Source organism: Parasteatoda tepidariorum, chromosome 12 (assembly GCF_982258835.1).
Source record: "Parasteatoda tepidariorum strain Cologne lab strain chromosome 12, Ptep-v5.0, whole genome shotgun sequence".
Lineage (NCBI taxonomy): Eukaryota > Metazoa > Arthropoda > Arachnida > Araneae > Theridiidae > Parasteatoda > Parasteatoda tepidariorum.
In genome coordinates this window covers 39,530,464-39,550,206 of record NC_141766.1, presented here as the reverse complement: position 1 = coordinate 39,550,206, position 19,743 = coordinate 39,530,464, and the positions used below count along the sequence as shown (strand labels likewise).

The following is a 19,743-nucleotide window of genomic DNA, read 5'->3' as shown; positions in this document are numbered from 1 at the left end:
ACTGTGCCAGCATTTTCTTTTGTTATTTTTTTTCAAAGATTTTTATTGTATAATTCTATAATTCTACTACTTTTTTAGGGAATATGATGAATTGAAAATTGACTGAAATGCTGTGGAATAGAAAAATATTTTACTATACCTCTGCTCTTGCTGGGTAATAAAATTTATTATTGTTTTACTAATAATTTAACATCATGAATCATTGTTGGCCAACACAAACCAAAATTCATGTATCTTAGTTACTTAATGAACATAATTAAACAGTATTAAAGTAAATATACTCATTCTCTCAAAGTAATCATGAAGCATAGTGCTCCTCTGGCCAAAACCATGTAATAAATATCAGAAGCCTTGAATTAAAGTTCCTATAAAGGTGTATCAATTAAAAATATTGGGTTTAAGTTCCAAACAAAAAATTTTTGAAAAGTTTTCAATAAAGGTGAAAAGTTGAAAATTAAATGTATTTAATAGGTGCTGTATATTTTAAAAATTTTCATGTTTGTAAAAAATCTTCAGAATATGATTATTGACTTGTGAAATTCATATTCCTGTTGTAGATAAGTGAAACATTAAAAAAAAAAAGGCAATTAAAAGATATTCAAAATTTTTTTAATAAAATAGTATGTGATATTATTATTATGAAGAGTATTAGAGATGTCTTATTCAGTGCCGTTCCTGTCGGGTATGCAGCGAATGCCCCGCACGCAGGCGCCCAATTTAAGGGGCGCCAAATTCAACTATTCGAAAAAAATCAAATTATAGCAAATTATTAAAAATCAAATTATTAAAAATCAAATTATAGCAAAGCTGTAAACTTTGATTACAGGAAGAAACAGTAAACTAATATAAGAAGTAACTTCTACACTTTGCTTCTACACTGGAATTTATGACCTCTATATTGTACGTTAATAGTCTATTTTATTTGATGTCGAAAATAAATTTTTTTGTCATATTTTTTCGTTGTTTTATTTTATTACGCCCATTTTCATAATCAAACACTTACACTAAAGTGACTTTAGTCTATAAGGAAACCATTCAGTTTAAACCTCAAACTAAAAATGATTATGAAAATTGGCCTTATCATCAAAATTTAAGCATAGTATATAAGGGCGCACAAAATTATTCTTGCACGCAGGCGTTCGCCACCCCAGGAACGGCACTGGTCTTATTTGTTATTATTTATTTATAAAAGATGTATTACAAATAAATTTGTATCTAACTGATTTATGGTTTTGATTTTGTTTATATAATATGCAATATTAGAATTCCATAAGAATTATCTATAAGTGAGAATTAAGGATTAGATTGAATTGTTAAATAGTTAATTAAAATTGGATAAGTAAAATCTTGTATTGAAATTAAACTAAATTATTATCTGAAATTATTAAAATATTAACTAAATTATTTAACTGACATATTTTTTATAATGACTTAGCCTTCATTTTTTAGTAGTTTTAATAAAAATGATTTTATATCAGCATAGGCATAAACTTTTCCTGTTGTATCAGCAATAAATATGTTCAAAAATGTAGACCTCTGCCAACTTAAATTTTTTTTTTTTCTGTTAAGAATTAAAAAGATATCGTTGAATTTTCTTGTGCCCTGCTGACCAAAAATAAAAATTTCTATTTTTTTTTTGGTTTTTAATTTTTTTCATAGTTATTGCAACCATAAAATATTTCTAATTTTTTCTTAAAAATTATAAGAAGTTGAAATTTTTTTGCACCCATCTAACCGAGAAGTACCCAAACTGATATCAATAAAAAAGTTTTGCAATACTTTTGTTCAGAGAATATGCTAATTTCTCTTTATTTTTTTAAAAGAAAATAAGGTACACAGGGCTGATTGTGCTCCGGAAAAATCTGGATTTCGGGATTTTTCATTAACAGTGATCCGGAAGTTTCCGGAGATCGAAGGTCCAGACGTTTAAAAAAATCATTAATCACAGAAGTTTCCGGAAATCAAATTTTCAAAGATGGAACTTAAAAACACAGTTTATTTTATTTGTTAGTAAGGGAGAGCTAGAGAGATACTTCATAAGCTTATATTCATGATTAATATTTATTTTTTATCAGTAAATAGTTATTATAATCACAAACTCAAGAAAGAAAGACATATTTGTAAATTTTAATTACTTCTCCAGGTCATCATAGGTATATGTAAATGGTATAGGTATGTGTAAAATTTTAAATATATTTTTAAGTAAACTAAGAAATATTGAGAAAAAGGAAAACAACCTTGTTTAAATTTTTTTCTCAATTTTTAAATTTAAACCGTTTTTTTTTGTTTTTTTTAACTCAAGAAATTTTCCGGAATTTTGACTTGGACTCACATTCATCCCTGGGTACACAGCTTTTCAAATTATTAACTAAGCTACAGGCATTGCTGTCAACAGTGTATTACTTGCTCTTTAATTGTGTAACCGTATACTTATATGTTAATTATTAAATCATATTGTACACTTCATATTATGTTTCTAAAAATTTTCTGTGATTAAATATATTTTTTTTCCTATTTTGTATAGTGGATGTTATTCACTGAGGTGCTTACATAAAGCTCTAAAAGTCCAATGTGAAATTCCAACTTGTGATGAAGTAACAGCAGAAGAGGAAACTTCATTTATCTCTATACCAGAGATATCAGGTATGATTATTAAACTGGAAGCAATGTGAAATGATAGGTGCCAATACCTTTACATGCGTTTTTGGAGCCAGTGTTGGAAATTTGTCAAAAGCCAATGCATCACATCGTTGCTTTTTCTATTATTTGTCAATGTTCTTTGAAACCGATCAATAAATTTTGAGATAAATGATTTTTAAAAAATTTTATTGTGATGCATTTTAGTTTACTTAAAGAAATGGGAATATCAGAAAAAATCAAGGAAGACAAGATTGGATATAAAATGTCACGGAAAAACATAGTTTTACCCCAAAACCTGGAATTGTCTGATAACTCTTCACCTTATCTAATTTCAGGGCTTCATGCTTTTCTTTGCAGTTATGCGAAGTAATATTAAAAAATAATAAAATTAAAGGTTAAATCGACAGTCATTTGGTAGATTATTGAGATTCTTTTTTTGTTATGCTTCAGCATTTCTGCCAATAAAAAAAAAAGCAATTGGATACGTAGAATTTGGAAAACTTTTGTCTTCTCATTCCCAAAAACAATGTTTTAAAAGCAGTGGTAGAGCTCAATGAATTGAAGGTGTACAGACTTTTCTGCCTTTTCAGTGGGCTTGTGATTTCTGATTGCATCTCTTTACCACAGTGTTTGAGCCGAGGAACTTCCAAACAAATTTAAAATTGCTTTTCTTTTCTACAAAAAAATTTGTTTTCATGTTGTGATTTTTTCTGCTCTGATAAAGCAATTCCATTTTCGATGCGTCTCTATAAAAATGATAGTGTTAGTGCACTGTTTGATTTGTTGATCAGTTCTGAAATGCCTGAACGTATGGATTGTTCACTGATCAAGTTTTTCATCTGGGTTTAAGACAGTCAACAACAGAGCCTCATCACTTTGTAATTTTCTTCTCTCTTTTTGATTAAATAAATATAAAATTTCATAAAATTTTAAATTTGTGAAGCTAGCACTGAGGAATCGTTCACTTATTGCAGAAGGTATTTAAAGTATTTATTTCAGTAATTAGATATTTTAAATAGGCAATAGCAAATCGTATATGGTTTAAATTTATCATTTTCAAAACATTAATTATTCCCTTTATCATTCTTGTTAAAAATAATTGATATTAAGAATTAAATGATCACGGAATTATTAAAATAGTTATTAGAACAGAGGAACCATTTACTTCTGGCACAAATGTTTAGCTACTCAAAAAATGTGCTTTTTTTTCAAAATTATTAAAATTCTTTTTTTAATGATTTACTTAATGAAATATTGACCCCAATGGCTAATTTTAATAAAATATTGAATTTTTAAAATAGAGTGACATTTTGATCCAATTTTTTTTTCTAAACATAATAAATTACCCCTTTTTTTAATTTTTACATATTCAACCCTAAATAACAGTTTAAATAATTAAGTTGAATAGACAATTTAATTATTGAAAATTTATTTGAGAGCCATTCACTAATTTACTTACATAATGTGATTTTATGTATGTGCTCCTTTTCTGCTTATTCATGACGCCTGTTTATCGTAAGTAAATGTTAAGGTAATATGGAAAACAGAGATTTTTGGTTATAAAGAAGAGTCAACAGTTAAAAACGATTTTTGATTTTTTTCAGGTACTTTCCTGCATTTCTTTTCTCAATAAAATTTCAGTTTTTTATTATCTATTTGTCTTTAAAGATTTTAAATATAAATCCCTATGCATACCTGCCAACTCTTCCGGATTTTCCGGAAGATTTTATTTTCATATTTAAAGTGGTAGTAAGAATATACTATTTTTTCTTTTAAAAATTTAATTTTTAGATGATTTTGATCACCACTATTCTTTCAAAAATTAAACACATATATTAATATGCGTTAATATCATGATTGTCAGCTTAAGTTTTCTCAAATGCAACGTATTTGTTTGCTTAAAATTGAAGTTTTAATTCCATTTTAATACCACTGGGAAAAATGATAATGGGAGGGATTAAAAGTTGGCAGGTATGCCTATGGCAGAATCATTTCCAACGTTTTTTTAAATTTTGGGCAATTATTACTACTAATTTCCACTTGCTTTTTAAAAATTTTGGTATTTCTTAGTTGATATTATTTTGAGACCTAAAATTCTAATCACGCTTTTAAAGTAAATAATCACTTTTTGACGCACTCAATTTACACTGATAGTATTGTAAGTCCATGTAGTGTTTCAATTGTTTTTATCCAAAAGTTATTGATATTAGTTTTTACTTGGTGTTTTAAGATTCTGATTCATTTCAAACAATATGATATGGGAAATTCAAATTGTGCATTAAAATATTTATTTTGACATTATGATTCTATTGCTTTTCATAATAATTCTTTGGCAGCTATTGTTATTGGCTTCCACATAGTTTTTAAAATCCACTATTTTTAATACAATATTACAGGCAAATCTCGAAATGAAACATATAGTTGAGTAACCCTTTTTTAGCTTTTTTTTTTTACCCTTTTTAATTAGCATGATCTCTTTGTTGATCTTTTTTTGGTAGTTACTTAGGAATTTCTTTAAATAATCTATTCTTGCATTGTAATTTATTTATTATCGTTTAGCGGTATTTTTTTTAAAGCATGACTATTAGATCAAAAGATATAAAGATTGTAATGTTTATTAATTTTTTTGGTGCACTGTGTGTTGGTTGTAGTATAGAAACTTCAGTTTTCCTTAACTTTATTTTATTTGTTGTTTGTTTAATTTTATTATATCTTTATTTGTTTATTTAATGTAGAATACTACTTTGACGATGAAGATGTATCACAGAAGTTTTTTCCTCATCATAACACTTCTCAATTTTGGATGTTACTAATGCTGACTAAGTCTAAAAATCGTTCTGTACGTCACAAAGCTGTCAAACTTTTGTCTAATTTAAACAATTTGGAAAGTAAGATAAATCTATATATGAGTATTTGTTTCTGAATTTGCTTATTATTCTAATTTGTTCTTTAAATATATCTAGAATTGATGAAAAGTATGACTTTCATGTCACAAGCCAGAAAAACATAAGATTACAAATTAATAGCACTATAATAGTTCTTATATTTAGTTTAGAATTAAATTTTTTCAAAGCTTAATTGTGAAATTTTAAAATTAAAATTTGTTAATCTTATTATTTTATATAGTGTAATCATATTTTCTCAGAGCCTAGGGAATAAATTCGGGAAAATTACCTACATTTACTATCATATACTCATTTTTTAAAAGTTCTTTATAGGTGCAAAACTGGATCCGGAAATCGGAAAACCGGAACGAAATTCAATGAAATTTCCCGCCATTTTTTGAAAAAAAAAGTTTTTTTCCTCATAAGATTTTAGGATTTTTCTTTCTATTTTGAGAGGTATTTACCTTACCATCATTTTGGAAATAATCATTAGTGTATTACTTCATCGTTTTTTCTTCTTTTAAAGATTATTTCCAAATTTTTTTTTTTAGTTGGGTTTAACAATAAAAAAACGGCTTTTTGTAGCGATTCAGAAAACCGGAAAAATCAGTTATCCGGAATAGCAATGGTCCCGATAGTTCCGGATAATCGGTTCTCTACTGTAGAAGGTATTTACATAATTTAGACTTTTTTTCCCTGTATACTTTTACTATCTTGTTTTTCTCTTAATTATATTTATGTCTCATTTATTTTTTATTTTATAACTGAGAGAAAAATAAGTTGCCCCTTTTTTAACATCTTGTTCTAGTTTTATGTTCTTACCTAATTTATCATTTAATATATTTCCTGCGGGCGGAAATTAAATATAACAAAGCTTACTTTTTGTATCATTGAAAATTTTACTTTTGATTGGGTTTAATTCCTATTAATTTTATCATTAATTTTATATTTTAATAAAAAATTTTAGAATTCTGGTACTCTTGTTTTTTTTCATGTTTTTAAAGACATAATTTTCTAATAAATTTTTAATGTTTTTCTCTCTGTGTTATGATTTTTTCATCGTAATAAGGGGTTGGATGTTTTCTTTTCTTTATAACAAATTTAATTAAATTTTTTAATCAATATAAAATAGTGGAAAAAAGGTTAAAATGTTATTCATAACTAAGCGGACAATCCTGAACATTTGTCATATTTTGCGTATTTTATTTTTTGGGATATTATTTTATTTAGCTGATAATAAGTAAGCTGATAATAAAGAAAGATTTTAATTACTATTGAATTCAAAATGTCTGGATAATTTAGTATTTTAAAAAATATTTTTTTATGAATTAGTGTCTGTAATACATAGTATATGTGTATAGCAGAGATAATAAATTTATTAATAATTAAATGTAAGCATTTATTATTATTATCAAATTTGGGCAAAAAACTCAGATTAATTAGGTTTATTTTTATATTTAATTTGCATTACACATTAATGTTATTAGCAAGTTTATCTTCATTAATAATAATGAATTAATGATTCATTATTAACTGAAATTGTGTTTTAGGATATCTTCTCTTCATTATTTTTAAATATATGTATAAAAATAGCATTTTATTTTAATTTACACAAAAACTTGAGATACACGCTTTTTTTTTCTTTAAAAATGTCACTTTCGTTCATTTTTGCATCATGCAGGAGCAATGTTTAAAATTAAATTAAGCACGGATATAAAATTAAACATTAAATGAGAAAAGAATGTGCAACAGGAAAATTTCATAACTACTTTGCCTAAGAGCTCAATGCTTATAAGGATTAAAGAAATTATATTTGAATTAAAAATTATATTAAATTGCATTTGTTGCTTTTAATTGCCATAAATTATAATTCTTGAGAACTAACTTATATTTTAAATTTAAGAGTGGGAATATGTGATGATTTCTCAAGCTTGTGAACCATCCACTGCTATTGGTCTTGCTCGATCCCTGAAGATACACAGATCTTTTTTTATATCCCCCCAAAAGAGAACCAGTAAAATGGTAAGAAATTTATTAGCTTAAAAGCTATAATTGTATTTAAATTTTTTTTGACATTTATTAAAAATTGTGTTTGTTATTATTGTTATCCTTTGTTCACATATAGTTCTACAGTGAAACCTGTAAGTTGACTATATCTGTAATTTAACCCTCTATTTAAGTTGATCGTGATTATTAGAAACTGAATTTATCAGATTTAATATAAGGAAACACATTACTTCATAACCTAATCACCTGTCTATCTTGTATTTTGATCACTGAAATCAGTAAAATTTGTCTAGGAGTGTTATAGAATGCTATTAGTGGCTGGGACAATCTCTTCCTCCCACTCTTGCTACTCAGTCTCAATCACACACCATTGGAGCTTGTACACACTAGACTGCTAATATCAACACAGGAGCAACCTAAGTCCGGTGAACTTAATATAGCTCTCCTGGTCTTTTGCAATATGCAGTGAATCAACTAGTGATATCTATTCATCAAATTCTATCTCAAATAAAATTCTGGTGGAGGAGTAATGTAGTGTAACTATCACTACAATAATACAATTCCAATTCACTAGTATGTAGGATGTGTTATCTGGAATCTATCTTGGAGTACCTTTTGATAGATGGTTGACATCGTCAACATTCAAACTAATAATCAAACATTTCCTTTATTTTAAATTTTAGTTCTGATAGTTAGTCTACTCATAACCTGTTTCACAAATGTATTATCATTTAATTTTTGAAGGAAGTTTGCTACCTCTTCCTTTTTGAAACTTAAACACATACATCTTTTTTTTAAAAACATCATCCAACAAAGTAAAAGAATTTATTTTTACCCTTTGGGAGGACATAAGCAAATTAAAGTATAAAAAATACTACCCGTAATATTTGGAAACATAAAAAAAGTTAAATGAAATACCCATTTTGGTAGATATAAAAAGAACTTTTATGGAAATTTTTTTAAAATAATAGCATGCAGTAATATCACATAAAAACATGATTTGTATAGCAAATTTTCAAAATATTTTTAAAATGCAATTTAAGTACAGTTTGGAACATGTGAATTTTATTGAGTTAATAATTTCCAACATTTTTTTATACTTAGTGTATCTTTTAAAATGAAAATGGTAATTATGTGGTAGCACTTTGCACTCTTGTGTGACAGGTCTGGGGCTCTATCCACGAACCAGGCAAGGTTAACTTAGTCATTCATTCCTTCTGTAGGTCAATAAAATGTGTACCAAGCATGCTTTGGAACTAAACATTGGGGGTTCCATGTTCTCTAACCACCTAACCTGAATAACTGCTCCCCAAAGCCAATTTTCAAGAAAACTGGGATGGTCACTGTAGACCTTGGCCCTCTGTGGGCTGTGGCACTACTGAGTTCAAAATTCTCAATTTGAGTTATGTACCTAAGGAATTAATCTGTGTTTTTAATCACTAGTAGGTTACTCAAGTTCAATTAAATATGTATGTTACCCATATCTGATACTTTTAAGTTAGCATTAAAAACTGAATTTGATTTTTTTACAACTAAAATTAAAACTTTGTTTTTTTTTAAAAAATTAATTCAAATCAGTGATTTGTTTTAAGAAAATTATTTGATTTAAATCACTACAGTTCCGGCTGTGTAACAAGTAAATTACTCTTTCTCAGTTAGTAGCCAGAGGTAAAAGTTGTAAAATTTCTCAAGACTCATATTTTTGAGATGTGCCCCATATTTTTAAATGTAAAAAAAGATCTTTATAATACCAATTATTTTTCTGTTTAATAAATACTGAAAAAAAGAAAACAGTTTTTCTACAAAACTTGGACATTAAAATCTGGTAAAAAATTTAATTAATTTACCAAATTCTTATAGTATTTATACTGAAAAAATAAAAATTTTAACAAATAATTTCACTTTAATTTAAAGTTGCAGTCTACACTCTTTATTACAACCCCCCATTAGTGCGACCCTTCCTCTATGTTAATCTCTACAAGAAGCCAGTTTGTTTTTCCAAAGACCCAATATTACTTAAATTTCAATTAAAACATCCAAATTGATATGTTTATTCCAATATAGCGACCAAAATTTTGTGTCATTTTTTTTAATTTCCAGAAAATTATGTTTTTTTTTTTTTAATTCCCAGCCTTATATAACAAAAATATCATTCTCCAGTTTTGCAAAAATGTCACTTTCCTGGCATTATTTGAGCCAGAAGATTGACTTAACAGCTAGATTCATTAAAGTGAGTTCTCTTTATTCTTCTCTTGTTAAGTATCTTATAAAGAGTATGTATGAAAGTTTTTAGCGCATTTTTAGTTTTAAGAATTTCGGATTTGAAAATTTCAAGTTTTTGGAACATCACCCAATTGCATTTGGTGGGAAAATTTTATATTATTTTAGAATATCAATTATTTTGGAATTTATATTATTTTAAATTGCAGAGTGACACATGCCAATCATTACTTGACCTCATTACTTCATTGCCTCCAGATGAAGTTGATTCTTCTGTGCAATTATTGTTAGATAGAGCCAAGAAAATTGGTTATCAAATGTTACAAAAGGTATGGTTATTTTTCTTTATTTAAATAAAAACTTTTTAACTTCAGTGTATTAAAATATTCTAGTAGCAATTTAGTAGCAGTCAAGCTCATTTGTTTCATTATTTTGGTAAACTTAAGAATAATCTACTGAGTGTTATTTAGGTAATATTTGATCTATTTAATTTTTCCATTTCTTGAAACTATAGCTTTGAACTTTTTTGTTAACCTTTCTTATACATTTTACATAAAATAGTTTGGTTGTATATATTATTTTTAAGTGCAAAAGTAAGTTTTTTAAATGGAGAAAAATGGCAAATGTAGCAAATGTCTAGTAGCAAATATTGAAAGGAAAATTTTCAGATACCCTATTGTCACTGCACTGAGAGTAGTTAAACCGATTAGTACTTTCATTCAATTTGCCTCAAAAAATCATTAAAATTTGCATATCTTGTAAAATATTTTTTTTTTTTTACCATTTATTACACAACTTATATTAAACAAAGAAAATGAAATGTTTTGCTTATCCATTATATATGTTATCAAATATTAAGATTGTTTGTGGATTGTAAAATACATTAAAAACATGAAAAAGTTTATTTATTTCAATCTTCTTAAAAAATATTAATGTTATAATCTGAAAACAACTATTGTAACACACATTCCTTTATGCGATAATTTGATTTATGAATCATTTGAAATGTACCAAAGTAAAAAATTTTGTTCTTATAGTTTTACAGAATTTTCTGAAATATTTTTGTAAAATTGTACATAATGAAAAGAGACTAAAATAATTAGTTCAATTTTTTTTTAAATAAAACTATGGTAAAGCCATTTTAAAATCTGACTCAATTTTAAAATCCGACCTATGTTTCTAATCATTGTAGTTATTTTATTTATAAATCAGTTTTAACCTCTAGTAGCACAAAATATTGATAAATATAGAAAATAATGATCCACTCTAAAGTTCTGGATAATTGCAACATCGTTTGTCATTGCAAAAAATTTGTCGTTCTGTATTTTAGAAACGCTGAGGAACTTTGATCATTATCTTCACCATACTGGTCGTTAAAAATGTTTCATGCCATTTACAATGCTCATAGATTACCATGTGATATTTTTTAAATGTTTGTTTCAAAATATATTTAATAGCATTTGTGAACAACATTGAATGCCAATCAATATTTTCGCAGTGATATTCTTAAAAGTAATTTATTGTAGACCTTGATCTATATCCTTTTAATACAGTGCAGGTTCAATTTTGATCTCTTTTGTGCAAATTTTATTTAAAAACTTATTTACGGGATGACAGACGTGCCAACTCTCCCGAATTTTGAGTTATTCTCCCGCCCTCCGGAATTGATTTGAAAAACTCCCGAATTTTACTGCGATCGACGGCCAAACTCAAAATTACCTAATTTTTCCGCGAGTGCGAAAGTAAGTTTTTCTTTCAGCTTGAATTCCATCCCCTCTTATCAAACTACCATCTGCCTGAAGCGTAGCTGAACATGCTTTATTTCCCCCCCTCTTCAACGTTACCTCTTAACACTCCTATTTCACCCGCCCCCTTACACTGGGGGCGGGTGAAATCTTCCTCTTCTTTCGTGTGGAGTTGAATGCAATGACGTCACATGTCGTTATCGAGTGACGTCCGTTCAGGAGTGGGGAAACTCGTACTCTCGATAGTTGGAATTGATATTGTATCTTGCTGTTTTTATAGTTTTTAATGCGTATTTTTCCACGGTTGGCAACAAGCTCGTAAACTAGCAACGTGATATCAATTATTCGTTTAGTCTTCGTATATTTTAAAAAAAAAAAAAAAAATTTCAAGGATGTCTTAAGTCAAAACGGAAGTATGGATCAATTTCAACAAATCATGTACCAATGACTTTAGCAAAACTTAATTGCGAAGAGCTAAGTCTGCAACTCTTTTTTTCATGCATACAGTAGAGAACTATTTATCTGGTATCCAGATAATCCGGAAAAAAAATTTGCTCGGTTCTCCCGCCATTTTGAACTAAAACGATATGAAAAAAAAAGCGGAAACTGGACTAATCCTTGAAGTTGAGTAGAGGAAAATGTGAGGAAGGGAAGAATTTTTTTCCCCGTTTAATCAGAGAAACGTCATTTCTTCCGCGACCTTGAAGATTTTAGATCTTTATTCTCTTTTAGGTCGTTAAACTCAAAGGAGTGGCATGATGATTTCGTTTGCTGTTTGATCTACGAGGGGGTGGGGAAAATGCATTGCACATGCATATCAGTGAACAGAAGATGAAAGAGAAAAATATATTTATCTATTTGACATCGATTAATAAAAATAAAATGTTTTTCTTTTGAATAAATTCTGATTCCTTGGAAGTGCGGTATCATTCGCAAGTTTTTCTTGATGTGGAATCACACCTGCTTTAATTAAAAATCGCGTTTTTATAAAAAAAAAAAAAAAAAAGGAGAATTGTTTATTAATTTAAGCATACAATTATTTTATGAAGCAGATTGCAGTTTCGTTTTTCTGATTCCACTACGTTTTTTTTTTTTTTTTTTTCATGATAAATTTTGCATTCAATAAAATTATTTGTATTACCAAATTTTTTCATTAGTTTTTTTTTTTTTAAAGTCCGTTGATCTTGCCTTGTTCTAGGTTTTAATATTTATGCTAGTGCCGTTTTTTAACTATCGTTTCGGTTCGATAATTTTCAAGTGTTGTTTTTATTTAGATTAATAGGTTTTCCTTTTATTTTCGCCCCCCACCCCCCCCCACGAAATATATTGCGTTATTTAATCATTGGTTTTGTTTATTAGTTGATTTAGGAATCGTAATTATTTTTTAAACTTGTTTTTCTTGTCTAAACTTGCAAATTTTTTTATTCTTTTAAATTTTATTTTTCTACAATTTTTTTCCTTTTTAGATTTAGGAGTGCTTTTCTTTTTTCTCTTACTTTAAAATGTGTTTACATTTTTTCCTTGTAATTTGGGTTTGATAAAACATCGATTAACGACACTTTTTTGTCGATCCAGGAAACCGGGAAATTAAGACATCCGGGATAGCGATGGTCCCGAGCATCCCGGATAATTGGTTCTTTATTGTACAGACATTAGTATTTTTATACATTAGTATTGAATTGGTTTTTTAAAATAAAATAGTTATTCAATTTGTTTATTTTTTAAAAGTTTTTGTGCATTTTTATTACAGTGTCAAGGGTTTTTGAATAATGTATTATTAAGGAAATGGTATTTATTTAAAGAGTATCTACCTAATATAGTTTTGTGTTGCTAAATCTGTGTTTAATTATTTTATTTCCATTTAATATTTTTAAACAATTATTGCTCTATTAGTGTGTAAAATTTCTTGCATTCTTATATTAATAAATTTTTTACTTAAAATTCCTTAGAAGTGCCAAATGTTGCATACCATGCACCTTTTTTTACCCCTCCTGAAATCTCCTGAATTCTTGTTAGGGAAACTCCTGAATGTTAATTTTGCTAGGTTGGCACGTCTGGGATGATTTTCAAAAAATTTGTAATTATTGAAAAATGTATTATAACTTATTGCTTATTATTCGACTTTTATGGATAAAACCTCAATTTAACTTCTGTACTTATTTCTGCTTTTTCCATTTTTTTTCTTCAGATCTTAGGGAATCTGTTCTGCATTTACTCAATTTTTAATACTTACAGAGTTCGCCATTGTTATGTAAAAATTAATTAAGGTGTTGATTTTAATTATACTCTAAATATTTTTTGTTCAAATTGAAAACAATCAATATCATTTAGTTATGGAGACTGAAATTTGAGGTTATTTAAAATATAGATTTTTTTCAAAAAATTTAGTTTTATTGTATGTTTTATATCATCTCTAAATCAATTCCCCTGTTAAATGACTCAATTGCGTATAATATTTTCTATTAAAAATATATAAATATTTCAAGTTACCTCATTCCTTTGGAACTTGAAGTTATAGCAAAAAGTGTTGTGAAATACTCATTTTTAAGCCTGTGTTACAAGGCAATAGCAAGACTTTCTTGTAACACTATTGGAAGATTTGAAAATTTTAAAGATTTTAAAAACAAGCAGTTGTTGCATTTTTATTACAAATGTTATTATTATTAAGAGTAATTTTATTTTAGTTTGTAATGTTTGAAACATAGAAATTGCTCACAGTATTAATTTCTCCCATTTTCTTTTCAAAGCAAAAATACTCTCTTCTGTTAAATAGTTCAGAAACTCTGAACAAAAATCATTTGAACTGACCAATGTTTTTACCTTTTTAATTAAAATTAATTTTTTGGGGAAATTTCAAATTTATGAGTTGATACCTAAAATTTTGTTACTATTAAGACTTAAAAGATAGACAGTACTCACATAAGTATTTTAAATTTTCTTGAATGATTTTTTTTTTGTTGAGTTTTTTCTTTTTGGAATTATCTTATAAATAGTGGGTTGACTAGATGCAACTCAAAGTGAATTTTTGATTGGAACATGTTTATTTTTTCATATATTTATTCAGAATTATTGTAAATTATATTTCTGCATTTAAAATAGAATTTATTTGTAATAGCAGTTATTCTTATTACTCATATTTAGAAATTATAATATATTTTATTAGTTTTTTTCATAAATTAAATGATTGGGTGAAAAGCAAATTGACTTGTATTTGTCATTTTACCCTTCCACTTGATTTAATGGCAATTAAAGTTCATTCTTATGTAAACTAGCTTCCTTTCTGTTTCACTATTTCAATAATTTTCTATGAAATTATTCTTTTGGCTTAAAACTTTTGATAAATTTTGTCTTTGTTCAGTTAAAATATTATTTTAACTCCAAAAAGATTCAAAGATGCATGGATCTTTTTTAGCATTTTTTGCTACAATAATAAAATTTTAATTTTATGCAAATTTTGATAAAATAATGTTTTCAGTATTCTCATTCAAATCTTGATATTGTAGAATTTTTTTCTCCAATAAACTAATATTTTAATTTTCTAATACTGTATGCTATAGTCTTGCATAAATATTGTTTTCTAAATTTCTTTTTGTGTTTACTGAATACTTTTTTCAATTTTAATTATAGTTCAATAATATATTATTATAGAATAGTTCAGACATGGATACAGAACCAGAAACTTTCATGGATTTTTATCATTCTGAAAGGAAAAAGAAGGACCTTTTAATATTCAGCCAACTTTGTTTAGAAGTTGTTTTCAATTATTCTACCATTAAGTCTCATAAACTCATGTTGGTTAAAGGTGGTATTTTGAAGCTCTTCTGGGATATTTTAGAATGTACTAAGCAACAAGCTGTTATCCAAAGTCTTGTGGCACGCACACTGGCTAATTTTGCATTGGAGATAGAGTTAAAAAATCATTTGTACTGTACAGGTAAAGTGCATTTAATCTTCTATTTTTATGTTTAAAACATGATATATCCTAATTAACAATATACAGGGTTACCACAGACAGAGAAAACCAGGAATAGTGGGAATTATCAAAAAATTTTATGAATCTGGAGACATCAGAGAATTGTGGACAATATTAGGAAAAATCATTATATATTTTGCATACATCAATTCATCTTTGCTTTGTTCAATATTCTTATAATTTTCAACTAGTGGTTGTAGTTAAATTTATTTTTAAAAAATGTCCCGTTTTTCTTATTATTTTTAAATGTAACATATAATTTTTTTAAAATATTTTAATCAAAAAAGAAAAACCATAATGTTTAGGTATTAGGGAAAAAAAGTTTGTCTCTGACTTAGAAAACTAAGCATTTTAAATATCGAGTGAAAAGAGACACATCATTTAATGTCTAAGAGTCCATTAAGCAATTGACGCAAGTAAAATGTTTTGTTTCAGTTAATACTTTATCTCAATAGTATGCATGATTTGGCTGATTTGTTAACATTGAGAGCCTTTGGTTGTTTAGAATAATTCCTTCTTGAAGATGGTAATGCCAAGCCACATCTTTCACAGCTAGTGAGAATTTTTATAATGGATTGGCCAGCATGGTTCTAATCATTTGTATCTTTATGTAATAATCAATTTGTTATCTGTGTAGTGTATTAAAATTTGAAGAATATCGTAAAATTCAATATAATTCTAAGGATGACCCCTTAAATCTGATGTATATATTGCTCGAGGGTTTCCATGTACTGTAAACCTTAGCTACATCCCTGCAATCAAGTTTTTTCTTTCTAAATTGCAAGATATGGTTGTTTCATTAAGAGGATACCCGTACAACACAAAAAACACTTCAATTAATGCCTGAGTCATTTCCTGTTTGCGTGCTTTCTTGTTTTGATTATTAGAATTAGCAACTCAAATCGTGTGATTTAACACCTTTGAGCTTTTGTTAAGATTTTTTTCAAGTCTAAGTTTTATGTCAACAAATCTACAATCACAAAAACTTAAAAGAAGAAACTGAGCACTAGATTAAATTTTAACTATATATACAAAAGAGAGTGTATGTGTCAGCTGCGTTATAGAAGACAATAGGTATCATTACTAGGAAGTGTTATTTCACACTCAGCTCTATTCTGTATACTTTATAAATCAATGAATAATACATAATCTTTCATTTAAAACCTATGTTGTTCTGTCTTTAAATTACTTTTTGCCTGAATTTTGCGCCACCCTGTATATTGTTATATGAAGTAGTTGTTACAATGTATATTTCATATGCATATACTTTTTACCTAAAGGGGAAAGTTATTATTTTTAACTTTATGATATTTAAACTCTGTTAATCTCTCTAGGCTGGATTGGAGTTCTTGCTGCTTGGTCCAGATCTCCCCATATTGATGTAAGTTTGCCATCTGTGAAAGCTCTTGCAAACTTAGATGATGATGATTTTAACTACTGTGTGTATGACTCAGATGTATATTTATTGCACCCAATGTTCAGACTCGGGTAAAAATATTTTTTTATTCACTGATTTAATAGTTTGGTTGCTAATGAATAATTTGAATACAGTATATAATATATTTTTTGCATTAAAAAAAAAAAACTTTAACAGAATATTAGTGAATCACTATTTTATGTTTATATATAAATTCTGTGATGTCAGTTGCCACCTGACAATTTGTCTACCACTTCATATTTAAAAAACATTTCAATATAAATTGCTTACCTATTATTTTATAAAATTTTCTTATGAAACTGATCTATTTTAAATGATTTTTTAAAGATTTTGTTAAGCTATGCATGTCTATTATCATAGCTAGATGTTTATTTTCATTTTTGTTTAAAAAAAATTTTAAACATATTTTACTTAAATAAACGAAAAATTTCACATTAAGTATAATTATTCTCACAATGTTATTTTTAATGAATTGAATTAGTTTATATGAAGTCTTTAAACTTTTTATTTAAACAATTAAAAACAATTATTAAATAAAAAGATTTTAATCAAAATTTTTGCTGTTTTATGTGGAGTTTTGCTGTTTTCATATTTGCTATATTTTCTTCCAAACTGTACATTATTCCTTTTTGTTTAAAATGAAGTTTTTCTTTTACACTTATATGTAATAAGACTTAAGAAGCCCTTCCTTTCCCAACCAAACTAAACTATCAAGTGGGGAGGAAAAATTTGAGATATGCTTTTGTTCCTTTTTATTTGATTTTCACAAATAAAATGATGTTAGATATTTACTCTATTTGACTGAATCTTTGAATACATATGAAATACAAGACTGCCAATTAAAATTTGATATGTAAAGCATACGGTATTTCATATTCTCTATTTAATTTTTCTGGCACAATTATGTGGATACAGATCTGAAATTAACAGTTTTTGATAGGTAATTTAATACTTCACAGTAGCCTACTTTTAGATTTTAATAAGTATTTTTGTTTTTTTACAATTAACGTTAAAAGAATTTTTTAGCATCATCCAAATCAGTTTTCATCAGTTTAAACTGTTATAAAATTAAATTTTAAAAAATCTTCTAATTAATAATCTTAATAATCATACAGAGCTATTTCTCTTAATCTAATGAAGCAATTTCTTTATTTTCTACTTTTTTTGAAGGGTATTGTGCTGTCTAATAATACTGTATCATTAAAAGTTTGTTAAGTAAATGAAAACGTCAGGAAAACACAAATAAAAAATTTAACCTAAAATCCAAGATGATGAAGGTAGAGGCCTCTTCATATTTAATTCATACTGTAGAAAACTGTTAACTGCTACTGTAGAAAAAGGATTCTACAAGTGCAAGCTTTTCAGTTTCAGAATGTTTTTAACAGATGTGAGTCTTAATATTACTCATAAAAACCTCTGTTATTTTTTCAATTCAAATGTGATCTTACAGTTTTTTTTCCTTAAAAAATATTAAATGTGGATTTTTTTTTTTTTTTTTTTTTGCACATGCTTTAATTCTGAATACCATTTTTCCTTTTTGCATTTTTGTTGGCACTATAAACAATAAGTTTTTATTCTACCTCTTTTTTTTTGGAAATGAAATTAGGTCTAATTTTGGTAAATCGGAAGAAAAACAGTCAACTAAAGTTTGACCTTATACTATCAAGTATTTTTTTCAATTGCAGATCGGGTTTGGAGCCCCTAGATCAGAGGTCAGCAATCTACTGCCCCTGGATATCAGAGTAACATGCACAAACATTTGCACTGACACACCATAGAATTAAATTCAAGTAAGATTTGGACTCATTAGTTAGAAATCTAGTTTAAAGAAAATAAATTGCAGTTTGTTGTAGCAAATGAAGAAAAAAAAAGATCTAAAAAAAGAATCGTGTCTGTTACTGAAATGTTGAGTTAACTGATTTATAATTGTTATCTGACAAGCAGTGATTTATAGGTAATTTGACAGGTCTGTCCAAAGTTTGACTGCTAAAGTATGTTTCTATCCATTAAAAATATTTTTTGTGCATATTTTTTGAATAAAATTTGCTTACTAATTCCCATTTTCATTTTAAATATTAAATTAAATTTAAATATTATTTACAAAACTACTGTATTAAATAATAGAACTAAAATATAATAAGCTTCAAATATGAATGATGAAAAATAAACAAAAAGAATTGCTAATAGTCATTTAAATTTTATACATTCCATTTTATTTATCTAATTCTTGCAAATCTAATTGCTAAAAAATTGGATATTTTAGCTGTATATGAAAATATTTAGGAAATTTTTTATTAGCCTGTTTCTATCCATATTCAACATAGGTCGCAAGTTCTAAAGACCAATATTATTCTTGTTTGGTCTGTATCATGTTTTAGTGATCTCTCAAACCAGAATATCACTTATGATTTCTAATGCTACCATATACAGTTCATGTTATGTGAAATATCACCATTACGTTGGACACAGTTAACAGTATTATGTATTTTTAGTGGGAATTTCCCTAATAAATTTCCTGTTAGTTGATTTAACCTTTTGATTTTTTTCCTAAAGTAGATTATGCTGACCTCTGTACCTCAAATCAAACTAGCTCTTCTAGTTATTTAAATTTTTCCTTTAATTTACTGCTGAAAAGCTGTTGCATTTAAAAAAAAATCTCATAGGGCCCAATGCAAAGAAGACTCATCATCAGAGCATGTCAGCCATCCTTTTCCTCATCCTTAGATTTCCAGCAGTTCCTTTGGATGATAATGTTCCAATGAACCTTGGTAGATTTCAAATTCCTTTAAATTGCATCTATCAATCACAATTTGGATTGTCTTTTTGTTGTTTCCG

At 27.1% G+C, this 19,743-nt stretch overlaps 1 protein-coding gene across 7 annotated transcripts in view; it reads left to right on the top strand.

Annotated features, from left to right (window-relative positions):
• The window catches only part of LOC107455086 (protein SERAC1), a 51,390-nt gene that overhangs the window by 5,309 nt on the left and 26,338 nt on the right, over positions 1 to 19,743 (top strand). For 4 of the 7 annotated variants that reach the window (XM_043056324.3, XM_043056312.3, XM_071188219.2 and 1 more), the window contains exons 2-8: positions 79 to 154; positions 2,525 to 2,643; positions 5,376 to 5,528; positions 7,429 to 7,547; positions 9,962 to 10,081; positions 15,146 to 15,431; positions 16,805 to 16,958. In XM_043056324.3, coding sequence (XP_042912258.2) covers positions 108 to 154; positions 2,525 to 2,643; positions 5,376 to 5,528; positions 7,429 to 7,547; positions 9,962 to 10,081; positions 15,146 to 15,431; positions 16,805 to 16,958 — 998 coding nt within the window. In that variant the 5' untranslated portion in view covers positions 79 to 107. Of the gene's footprint in view, positions 1 to 78; positions 155 to 2,524; positions 2,644 to 5,375; positions 5,529 to 6,076; positions 6,194 to 7,428; positions 7,548 to 9,961; positions 10,082 to 15,145; positions 15,432 to 16,804; positions 16,959 to 19,743 lie in introns of all 7 variants that reach the window. The other 3 variants (XM_087155859.1, XM_087155857.1, XM_087155858.1) reach the window with 1 other exon arrangement.